This window comes from Amblyomma americanum, chromosome 1, assembly GCF_052857255.1.
Source record: "Amblyomma americanum isolate KBUSLIRL-KWMA chromosome 1, ASM5285725v1, whole genome shotgun sequence".
NCBI classification, from domain to species: domain Eukaryota; kingdom Metazoa; phylum Arthropoda; class Arachnida; order Ixodida; family Ixodidae; genus Amblyomma; species Amblyomma americanum.
This window is the reverse complement of record NC_135497.1, coordinates 285,054,324-285,065,599: the sequence shown is the minus strand read 5'-3', so window position 1 is coordinate 285,065,599 and position 11,276 is coordinate 285,054,324. Positions and strand designations below refer to the sequence as shown.

General features: G+C 44.6%; 1 protein-coding gene across 1 annotated transcript in view; it reads right to left on the bottom strand.

The window, feature by feature from the left end:
- LOC144118620 (annexin-B12-like) overlaps positions 1–5,954 on the bottom strand; it is a 16,586-nt gene extending 10,632 nt beyond the window's left edge. Inside the window, exons 1-5 of the mRNA XM_077651506.1 lie at positions 5,882–5,954; positions 2,435–2,529; positions 2,107–2,315; positions 2,001–2,026; positions 1,323–1,402 (exon numbers count right to left, since the gene is read on the bottom strand). Of these exons, the coding sequence (XP_077507632.1) occupies positions 1,323–1,402; positions 2,001–2,026; positions 2,107–2,315; positions 2,435–2,529; positions 5,882–5,954 (483 nt within the window). The remainder of the gene's footprint in view (positions 1–1,322; positions 1,403–2,000; positions 2,027–2,106; positions 2,316–2,434; positions 2,530–5,881) is intronic.
- Between the last annotated feature and the right edge of the window lie 5,322 nt (positions 5,955–11,276).

Sequence of the window (11,276 nt, the reverse complement as noted above, 5' to 3'; positions counted from 1 at the left end):
TAGGTGAGCATCCCGTGGCATATTTTCCTGGAAAATAACCCCTAACGTCCTAATAGGGGAAGTAATTTCTAGAGGAATAGTGTTTAAATAGATAGTCTTTTCTGTAGCTATTCGTTTCTTTTTACTTCGAAAGAAATCAACTTTTCCTTTGCTTGCATTAATTTGTACACTGTTTTTACCCGTCCACTCATCCAATTTTGCCAACAATACATTTGCAGCACCGACAAGTTCACCGCCAGTGCTACCTGTTTGCAGGATGCTGGTATCATCCGCGTAGACGATAAATTTAGCGGTTGTATCAATATTCACAACGTCATTTACGTACATGTTAAATAAAAAAGGTCCTAATATAGTTCCATGCGGGACACCCGACAAGATGCGTAAAGAGTTAGAGAGGTGGTCGTTTGTGACGGCGATTTGTTTCCGGTTTTCCAAGTGGGAGCTTATAATTGAATCCGCTTTTCCACGAATGCCGTAGCGCTGAAGTTTATAATTAAGATGTGATTATTGATAGTCAAACGCTTTAGAGAGATCAATGAATAATCCTTAAACAGATTTACCTCTTTCGATCTGATTTAAGATGTGTTCTTTTTGTTCTAGTAAAGCGACCTGTGTGCCTAAACATTTCATTGATACAGTTGTCATTAAGCACTAATGGTACAGTGAAATAAAACAGGAAACTACCTCGACAACTAAGAAAACAAAACTGTTACATAGTTCCTCGGTCAAACACCAGGTATGTTGCGGCCAGGCGTTGCGCTTATGTTCCGGTTACTCTCTAGAAACTGGCCCATGAAATCTTTACGGCCACTTCTAGAGGCAAGCTGTGAAAATCATTGAATAACGAATGGTAACGTTCGTTTATGTTTAGTGAAATCTGTTTCGCCTTGTGAGAATATGCGCTTCTATGCTCTTTTCAGTTTTCGTTTGAATGGAATTACTAATTTTTAGTGCTCTCTTTTTAATTCTTGATATTCTGTTTTCTTTCCCTACAAACGCATGCTTCATATTTTCTGTCACTATATTTTTTAGGCACGGTCCTACAAGCCATCTAAAGGCTTAGACCAGACTGACTCGCCTGTATTGCTATTGACGGTGACAAAATAAAATTATTATTATTATTATTATTATTATTATTATTATTATTATTATTATTATTATTATTATTATTATTATTATTATTATTATTAGTAGTAGTAGTAGTAGTAGTAGTAGTAGTAGTAGTAGTAGTAGTAGTAGTAGTAGTAGTAGTAGTAGCAGTATTGCACCATAGCGACCAAACATGCAAGTTTGTTGCTTATAAATTGGTGTTCTATTCTTACATTGCACATCGAGACCAGAAGGCGCCGAACATCACCAGATGTGGCCCCAATGACGTCCTTCTCCCAGTCTTTCTTGAATACTGCAAATATAAAAATAATTCTCACGAAACGTTATGTTGTGTGCGAGCGTTTTGTCATCTTTGAACAGAAAAACCCCGCAGCAGCCTGTATTATGACATGCTGAGCAGCATCGCGTGCTATTAAAGGCAAATTTAACTCGATGCTGCAACAAAGCATTCAGTGATGTCTACATTTTTACCGAGTAGGCAACCTTTTTCGCACTTCTCTGAGGAATACCACGTAATAAGTGTAAAAAAAAGATGTGAATATGCTGCCTCTTGCCTTCAGCGTCCCAAGCGCGCGCAATTCACTTGGAAATTGCCCATGCGCTGCAACCATTCGAGAATGCAATTTGCCAAACACATCCAAATATTTCCACGAACACAAGGCACAACGAGTGCAAGAACAAAAAAAAAACTGCGAGCTAAGCGTCACTCACGCCACCGTCCCATGGACGTGGTGCGTCGGACTAAAGTTCTGATTCAATCTTCCCAGTTACGAAATTCCGTCTAAAAATCCGGCCATGACCAATGACAAGCATTAGGACGCGTGGGAGCCTGTTAACCTTCGAGTTTGGGCGTTCATGAGGTCTGCGAGGAGTTTCGTGTCTGGTAGGACCAAAGTGCCCCGACAGTGAATCCGAACTTGAGAGCGAAAGGAGAAACCAAGGCACACGCAAAGCACCCGCAAAGTCGACGGCTGCGTCTAGTGCACAGCGGCTCACTTCTCTGTTAGTGGTCCTTGATGAGCCGGATGTCCCAGCTGGTTGCCCTGCGTGCAGAGGATCTCAATGAGGCACTCTTCGTCCTTGCCCAGACCGGCGATGGCCTTGCGCAGCTCGCGAGCAAGGTACTCGTGCAACGGATACAGCAGCCCCAGAATGATGTCCTCGAGGCTACCGCGCAAGGCGGACTTCGCGTCCTCCTCCAAGTCCTGCGATGGTCATACAAGGGCCATCCCCGATATCTTTCTTTCCTTTTTTTTTATCTCTCCATTAACCTCTTTCCAGCTACGCCGGATCAAGCGAGCAGAAAACTGAATGGAAAACTTACACGTCCAAACGATTGCTTGTATGTTGTGACTATCTCCTGTCGCTGGGGTTCCGACCGTGCGCACAAGATATCAATGGTCGCCCCGTGGTCTGTAGCTGGAATTAACACAAGACAATTCAATGAATCAATTGTAACACTCGTTTACGTAGCTAACTAGCCAACAGTAAGAACTGCTGTACATTGGTCACGTGCGTCACGTTGCTAACTACTCAGCATGGGTGTCCTGCTAGGACATCCCAGCTGATAAAGTTGTGCGACATAAACAGTTGTGAGTACATCATTCAAAACTGAAAGCGGCAAAAATAGTAATGAAAGAAACGCCTTCTGTCGGCAGTTAGCACAGAAATTAACCAAAGAAATGGGACCAAAATAATTGATGTTCACTTTCGATCAGTCTAAAGCCCCAGTTTCTACGCTTTTTATGAAGTAGTTGATTTCATTTGAGCCCGCTTGTCTGAGTAAAAAAAAAAGAGTTGACGTAAGAAAGACGAGAAAAAAGAAAACGCGCGCCACCACCTTGTGATGAGTATTACCACTCGCCGATGGTGATAGCAACTTCAATAAACAAAACACGTTACGAGGCTTGTTCACAACCGACTTATTAATAAATTTAACACACTCATTTAATACGAGAAAAGCAGTGGCAGATGTGAAGTACAACTACATAACATCTTAGATGCATAGCAGATTAAATAAACGCCATACACTTAATAATAAAATCATGAAAATAAACGAGAGACAATTATTTATTTATTTATTTATATATTTTTACATACTGCAGCCCCTGTGGGACTATTTTTTGAGTGGGATTAACAATTCACAAAAACTGCAGTGTGCAAGACGCACACAAAGAGATTACATCTAACAAGTTTCAATAAAAAGTGCGAACAGTGTGATAGGCTGTTACTAATAAATTGAAGCAATGAACAATGAACACAACACATAGGAAACATCATGTGCCACCGACAGCTGTTAAAAATGAGTTTAATGGAAGAGACCGCGTTATGCCAGGAATTAAGTTACAATGTTCAATAATACGAGGAAAAAAGCTGTGTTTGAAATATTAGTACTGGCGAAGTATCGCTTAACGTTAAGGTTGTGATGACTCCTGGTAGATCGGAGAATATCAGGGGTAAGATAGACATTAGATGTGGCATGATAAAGTGAATTGACGATGCAGTGCAAGAACTTCAGTGAATCCACCTGACGGCGCACGGACAAAGGGGTTAGGTTCAAAGCAGACAAGGCACAAGAAGGTGAAAAAAAGCGATCATATCGACGATATATGAACGTGATGGCTTTCTTTTCGATTCTCTCGATTTGATCAATTTCACATTGTTTATGAGGATTTCAGACAGGAGACGCGTATAATTACGGGACAAACTAAGGATTTGTACATTAATAGTTTCTTTTGGTACATTAGTTAACGTTCTCCTCAAATACCCAAGCGTTTTTAGTGCTTTAATACACACGAAATAATATGTTTCGCCCAGGACTTGTTTGTGGCTCCCTGGACGCCTGCGAGCGGCACCGGTGAACCGGTGTCACCCCCTTACAGAAAATGAAACTTTTCACCACCTAGTGGTGGATATAATACTGAGATACTGATATTCGAAAGTCCTATGCAATGGTGAATTATTGAAGCCGTAATTAAACAGTGAACTGGACATGCAGTTAATTTAAGGTATCACTATATAGTTTTAGTAAAATTTATTTTAATTTGCCATTTATTACACCAGGAGCAAAAACTAGTAAATGAGGCGTTTAGTTGCAGGTGATCATCTGGTGCGTTAATTACTTCATATAGTAAACACTCATCCGGAGAACCTGTAAATATAGAAAAATTTGCAGACTTACCGATAGCCGAATCAGCCACCACGTGTGAGCAAATAAATGCTTCGTTGAGGGTAGGTTGTGGTAAATATATTTCAAGGTACGGCCGCGGTATACCTGGGAATTCGATAAATTTATGCTAAAAAAATTTCTGCGCTAACTTTGAGCTGCCGCAGATTAACCAGATTTCAATTACGAAGTTTCCTCCTAATAAAGGGGAAAGCGTGGCTTTTTGGGCTTGTTGGTGCATGACCAAGCAAGAGAGTATAGCGCAGAGTAGACAGGACACAGAAACAGTGGTTTCGTTTCTTCTGTGCCCTGTCTACTCTGCGCTATAGTCTCTTGCTTAATAAAGGAAGACGACCATATATCACATTTTTGTTTGTTAGAAAAAAATCGATTCTGTTGCCCTTTCTATTGATATGTTTTGTTTGGTAGGCCGCAAACGGCGCAATGAAAGCTGGGAAATCAAACACCAAAAATGACTTCGTGGTCGCCGTTTTAATGTGAATGGCGCCGTAACCTAGCCTCAGGGATCACCAGGGAGCTGCTTTTGGGACGTCACCGCGCTCTTTCTTGAGATAACGGCTGACAGCGGTGATACCTGCAGTTCAGTTTTTCGCCTTTTGTAACTCATAAAACCACACCATTCAGTGAAAGTAGCGTCTTGTCCTTTTGAAAAAAGCGAATCGAAATTTGTAGAAGGTTGTAGCGAATGCGCTAGATCCAAAAATGTTTCGTAGTTTGCGGCATAAGGTGCCTCTCCTGAAGATCTGCGCACATCTTTCGCAGTATAAAGTTTAACCGATCCTACCAAGAAGGACAGGATTAGGCAAATGGTTCTTTCAAGTTAACTAGTGGCAATAATAATTTTCCTCAAATAACTGATTACTGATATTTATTGATAGGTCACGGGTTCGTACCATATACTATTTTTCCAAGGCACGAAGCTAGCTTTGCAGTGAAGGCCAGCATGATATCTGCAAATCTGTTCGCGCTTATAGAAGCCGTCTGCGTACTTCCTTTATTTGGGCATAAGGCGAGAATAAACAGAAGATACAGAAAAAGGCATACTCTACTCTACGTGTGCTGACCAGCTATTTTGTTAGCGGATGCCTGCTCAAACTTGATAGAGGAAGAGGAATCCACCTGCAAGGCTGAAATGATCCTTACAGCAATTTACTTGGCCGTCACACTGCCTTGCCATGTGCTGATAACGTGCTGAGAGATGGCTGCAAACCGCTCTGCCTCAGAGCACCGGGAACAGTCGGGCGAGGCTCTCCGCTGATCCCACCAAGAACGCAGGTCATATGAGCCTAGCTGGCCCAGACATACCCAAGGATAGGATGCCTCACGCAATAAACGAACATCTTTCAGAGCAGCGCCTTCGAACTTTGGTGGGGTTTGAATCATAATGTGAAATGCACAGCACGTCTCAGGATAACTTCCACACCACGCGAGTATATTGGATCCACAGAAACCCCAGCGGTGCTCGCATTTCATGGGGTTAAATGCAGAATTCTTCTATCATGTCGGCGCTAATATTGAGCTAGGCTACTGCAGTAATGTATCTATTTCTTCGAAAATACGTTGACAATATCTCCTCCTCCTTACTGGGGCTGTCATAAAAGTCGGGGCTTTTGTCGATGATATCTTCTTCATCGTCTATTTCTCCCTCTTCGTTCATCGTATAATCGGGTAACGTGCACAGTACAGTAAGCGAGGTTTAACGTCCCGAAGCTACAAGCGGATTATAAGGGAATGTCGTATACTGCGCAGGGCTCCGTATTTATTTCGACCACCTGACGTCATTTAGCGTGCACTTAGATCGCACAGAAAACGGGCGCCTTTCGAATTCTTGTGTTAGTTCCTCTGCCACTGTACGTGGACACGAACACCGCAGTCGTGACAGGTCACTTCGACTTTCCTGTGCTGCTCTCTGGAAAAATCGCATTTAAGCCAACGTATTCTACAAAGGCAATCTTCCTTTTTTTCCTGGCTAACCTGGATAACACGGACAACCTGTCGTCCAACCTACGCGATCACGTGTCTGTGCGCGCTACATGTGGACATGTATACCCTGTTTTCTTTCGAAAACATCAGTGCACTAATCACGTGCACCTGAATTGTTGTCCAGATTGGCTTTAATGTTATCGAGGTGAGGGGCCCGGCTACGACCAGGTTATTGATGTAATCGGATGGACGGGCGCGGAATAGCGGACATGGGTATAAGTGAAAATGTAGACGTCAAAGGCATTCATGTCTCAAAAATGCTCGCCTGGTGTTCGATTAGTGGAGTCAAACCCCAAGCGATCTAAATCCAGTATACTTGCACTTAGTGGACTCTATCTGCCCCTCCTTTCATCTGTTTCCTCGGGACATTGTTCAAGTCGGTACAGTGAGACTTTACTACCCGCATGCCCACTCCACAATCAAATAACCGCAGCGAAATGTTGGGCGCACCCTCTAGCGGTACCGCCTGCGATGTGTTTTCTTCACGCAGAGAAGGCGTTGCTGCCGTCTGTGAAAAAGAAAAGTACGCTCTTGGATTCCTGGAAATTACTTTTAATTTTTGAGCTCGACGAGCCGAAACTTTAGGCAGGGCACACACTTCGGGGCGTTCTCTTCGGCGCAAATGTGCTCTGCCCGGAAAGGCTCGGCTCTCACTAGCGTGCCGGGGGATAGCGCGTCTGCACTTGGTAGGTTCCTTCTTGCGGGTAGGCCTGTGGGTAGCTGTGAAGTTGATAGCGGGCTGAAGCACAGGGGGCAGCGCCACCGTTTGCTGGAGGGTACTTGTTGTCTGAAGGGTAGCCGCTGCCTTAAGGGCAACTGTTTCCTGAAGGTTAGCCTCTGCTCTTGTAGTTGTTGCCTGCGAGACCCAGTGAGAGCCACAAAGGAAACCAGTGCCCGCCGCGTTGTAGTTTCGAGGCGATAACGCATGCCAAGCATCAGTAATCATGATGGAAATTGCAGGAAGTGTTGTCAAAAGGCAGTGCGCATGGGACAGGGCAGATCTATCCTACGTTTGTCTATTTCTGCCGATAGCTGTTCCCCAAGCGTACCAGGGAGCCCAAAGCAGTAAATGCTGCACAATGAAACCGGTCTGCGAGGTGACCATCTGAAGAGCCGGGCTTAACCATAGTTCGGATAGGTTTGCTGGGAAGAACCAGCCACTTCTCACAGAAGCGGCGCTCACCTTTGGTTGGTTTATTGGATTAAACTTCACAAAGTGACTAAGATTATTATAGGTATATAGAGGTGTGAGTCTCTCGAGGCCATAGCAGCAAGCACTGCCCTTTCTCTCGCTTTGAGCAGCATTTATTCCTCCATAACTGACAACGTCGATTGTGTTTTTATCATTTGCTGCGTAGTTCAGCTTCCAAAGAAAAACTTTGAAAACGTAAAATAACAAAAGTTTTGTCAGCCTGGGGCACAAATGCACTTCGTAACACGAATAATGTGTCATCAAGTGAAGGGCTGGTTCTCTTGCACATAAAAAATCACGTGAATGAAATAGCGCATAAGATGCGTAATTTTTTGATGCGCGACAAGGACTGATGGTTCTCATTGCTGCCAAAACTATATGGTTTCCGTGCTAAGACGGCGGAGTAGTGGATGGCAGTACCGTTCGTTACAAGAAGCAATAATTTGATGCTAGCAGAGAAGAACAAACAGGGCCAGCAAACATTTCGGCGAGAAAACTGATCTCCAACTGGGCTGAATGCGATTGGGCCCACAGTAGTAAAAACCGCCTCGTAAAGCAGTCGAACTTCACAACCACTACAGTGATCCTCAGCGAACAAACACTTCAGCCCTCAGGAGCAAACGCTGATGCGAACTGGCCTTGCAAATTAACTCAAATATAGTATATCTGTGCGTCGTGCCTTCAGATGTGTCGAATTCCATAGCGTGAAACCGTGTAAAACCGGTAAACTACAAAGTAAATTTACTTCAGATATTATACAGAATAATTTCAGGCCTTCGCAATACATCCCATCCTGTGAAGCATCTGGTCACGGAGAAACACGGTTTTTCCAAGCCCCTGATTTGTCCTCGCCAAAGGTTTGGTGAGCATAAGTGACGACGAAGCCACTGTGGTGCCACAAGGCTTGCTCGGTTGTTTAAGGGGTATTTTCAGTCGCGCCACGCGTATGCGTATTTGCGCGTCGACGAAGAGCGTCAGCACTCTCAAAGCCAGTATAGCTGAAAAAGTTGACACCTCCACGTGCACGGCATTTCAAAGGATACCAGCATACACAGCGAGTATCCAGCCTCATCGGATATGAGCATGTGGCGCTGCTCTTCACCTTATCGCTGTGGGCAGTGATGGGAATTGCCAAGAGCAACCAGAACGCGTTTAATCTAGGCTTGCGAACTGCCCTGAAAACTGAACAAGTGCTGTACCTGTCAACCAGCCAATCTAATTCCTCGTTAAGCCCCTTAAACCATATCGTCAATCCTATCATGAACTTAGCAAGGTTCTCTGCTGGGCAAGCTGGAATATTTATTTTTATTTATGTATTTGGTGGTACTGTCAATCCTCTTTCGGTTTTTACAGGTGTGGATCAAGGATCCCTATACATTTGCTCATACAGCCTAACGGACATTTGTACGCAAGAGTATGCGAAGACCACTACACCAAAAAAAAAGAGGCAAGCACATGAGGAAAGAAACACTAGAGATACCGTCATTCACGCGCTCATATTATCACTGATTTACATTTATGCATGATTATCATCATCATCATCATCATCATCACCCTTACTACACCCACTGCAGGGCAAAGGCCTCTCTCATGTCTCTCCAATTAACCCTATCCTTTGCCAGCTGCATCCACCCTTTGCCTGGAAACTTCTTAATCTCATCCGCCCACCTAACCTTCTGCCGCCCCTTGCTCCGCTTGCTTTCTCTTGGAATCCACTCCGTTACCCTTAAGGACCAGCGGTTATCTTGCCTTCGCATTACATGCCCTGCCCAAGCCCATTTCTTTCTCTTGATTTCGACTAGGATGTCATTAACCCGTGTTTGTTCCCTCACCCACTCTGCCCGCTTCCGATCTCTTAACGTTACACATATCATTTTTCTTTCCATGGCTCGCTGCGTTGTCCTTAACTTAAGCTGAACTCTTTTCGTTAGCCTCCACGTTTCTGCCCCGTAGGTGAGTACCGGTAAGATTATGCTTTATGCATGATAAGTAAAGGAAATACACTTTAGTGATGACATCACTTGCTCGTTGTTGACAGTACAGAATTGCCAGCAAGTTCAACAAATTTTTCAATAGTAGTGTGCAAGCGCATTGCGCTTCCATCGCTCCGGATTGCCATCAGAATATGCCCTGCCGCATCATTCCTTGCAGCCCCCATGGGTAATGGCTCAGCCTTCAGTCTGCCTGCATGTCCCTGGCATAATCAAGAAGTTTGCGGTGCCGGTTAGCGGACTGAAGCAACTCGCACTTGCCGATATCTGGTCAGAATACCACAAATGTGTGCACGTCTACACGGATGGATCTGCGTCTCCAAATGCATCAACAGCAGCTTTCGCAATCCCTGCACAACAGACGACCCGCAGATTCATTTTGGGACACAAGTCTACTTCAACCGCTGCAGAGCTTGTGGGCCTTCGGGAATCGATTCGCCACATCTGCGGAGAACCGCCTCAGGAGTGGTGCATTTTCACCGACTGTAAACCTGCGCTACACATTTTAGGATGCTTCCTACGCCACACAGCCTACCAAGCTCTGGCTCTTGATATCATTAGTCTCGTATCATTTGCTCACGGAAACGGCCGCCGTATAGTGTTTCAGTGGATCCCCGGACACTGCGGACTCGATGGAAATGAGACCGCCGACGCTGAAGCAAGGAGCGCCTTCAGCAGTGGCCTGCGTACAGCTGTACCGTTCTCTATAGTGGACACAACTTGTCTCCTTTCGGAATTGATGAGGACGGCGACGGCTAGGTACTGGGCCCTGCCAGACACCCGCCACATCCGCCTTAAACGGCTAGATCCGACGATGACTTTTTCAGTTCCTCGCGGAATACCTCGCCCTATTGCATGCGTTATCCGTAGACTACGTTTAAATGTGCCATTCACGCGCAAATACTTGCACTTAATAGGACAAGCGGACTCCCCGAAATGTACCACATGTGGCGTGCTAGAGACTATAGAACATGTTTTAGTGGCGTGTCCAGCGTATGCACGTGAAAGACTCATACTCGCATCTGCTCTGACGCCTATGGAAACATCGCTCCTCTCTGAGGATTTGATCCTCGGCGCTTGGCCAGATAGTTTTAGAACTGTAAAGGCAACGCGAGCGCTCTCACGCTTTTTGAATTTCACCAGCGCTGCGACTAGGAACAAGAACAGAGAAGGAAGACAAGGACAAGCGCTACTAACAACTGAAAGTTTATTTGAAAAAAACACAGATTATATGCACACAACTGACAACCCAAAGCGCCTGCGCTTCCCCCACCAGGCACGCAAAAGAGAGTTAAAAATCTAGATACAAAATTTCACACTCATGTAAGTTTACAGATGGTGTGCTAACGCACGTGTCGATGTTCTTGTGAATGTGATAGGCTTCACACAACTCCCTAGTTAACTGATCTGGATGTCTGAATTTAATCTTAGCCCTGTTAAGCAGAGGAAAGCATGCTTTTTTGTTAGACACACCGGGTTTGTTTAGAAGACAATCTCTGTAATGAAGGGACAGATTTGATGAAGGAGCACCATTCAAAGAGGTTCTATGCTGACGTAAGCGTGTATTTATGCATTTACCGGTTTGCCCAATGTAACTCTTGCCGCATCTAAAAGGTATGTCATAAACCACTCCCTCTGCACATGGCACAAAGGTTGACTCATGATCCACCTGGCATGCATAAGAGGCAAAAGAAAAAATGCATGCCAGGTGGATCATGAGTCAACCTTTGTGCCATGTGCAGAGGGAGTGGTTTATGACATACCTTTTAGATGCGGCAAGAGTTACATTGGGCAAACCGGTAAATGCATAAAT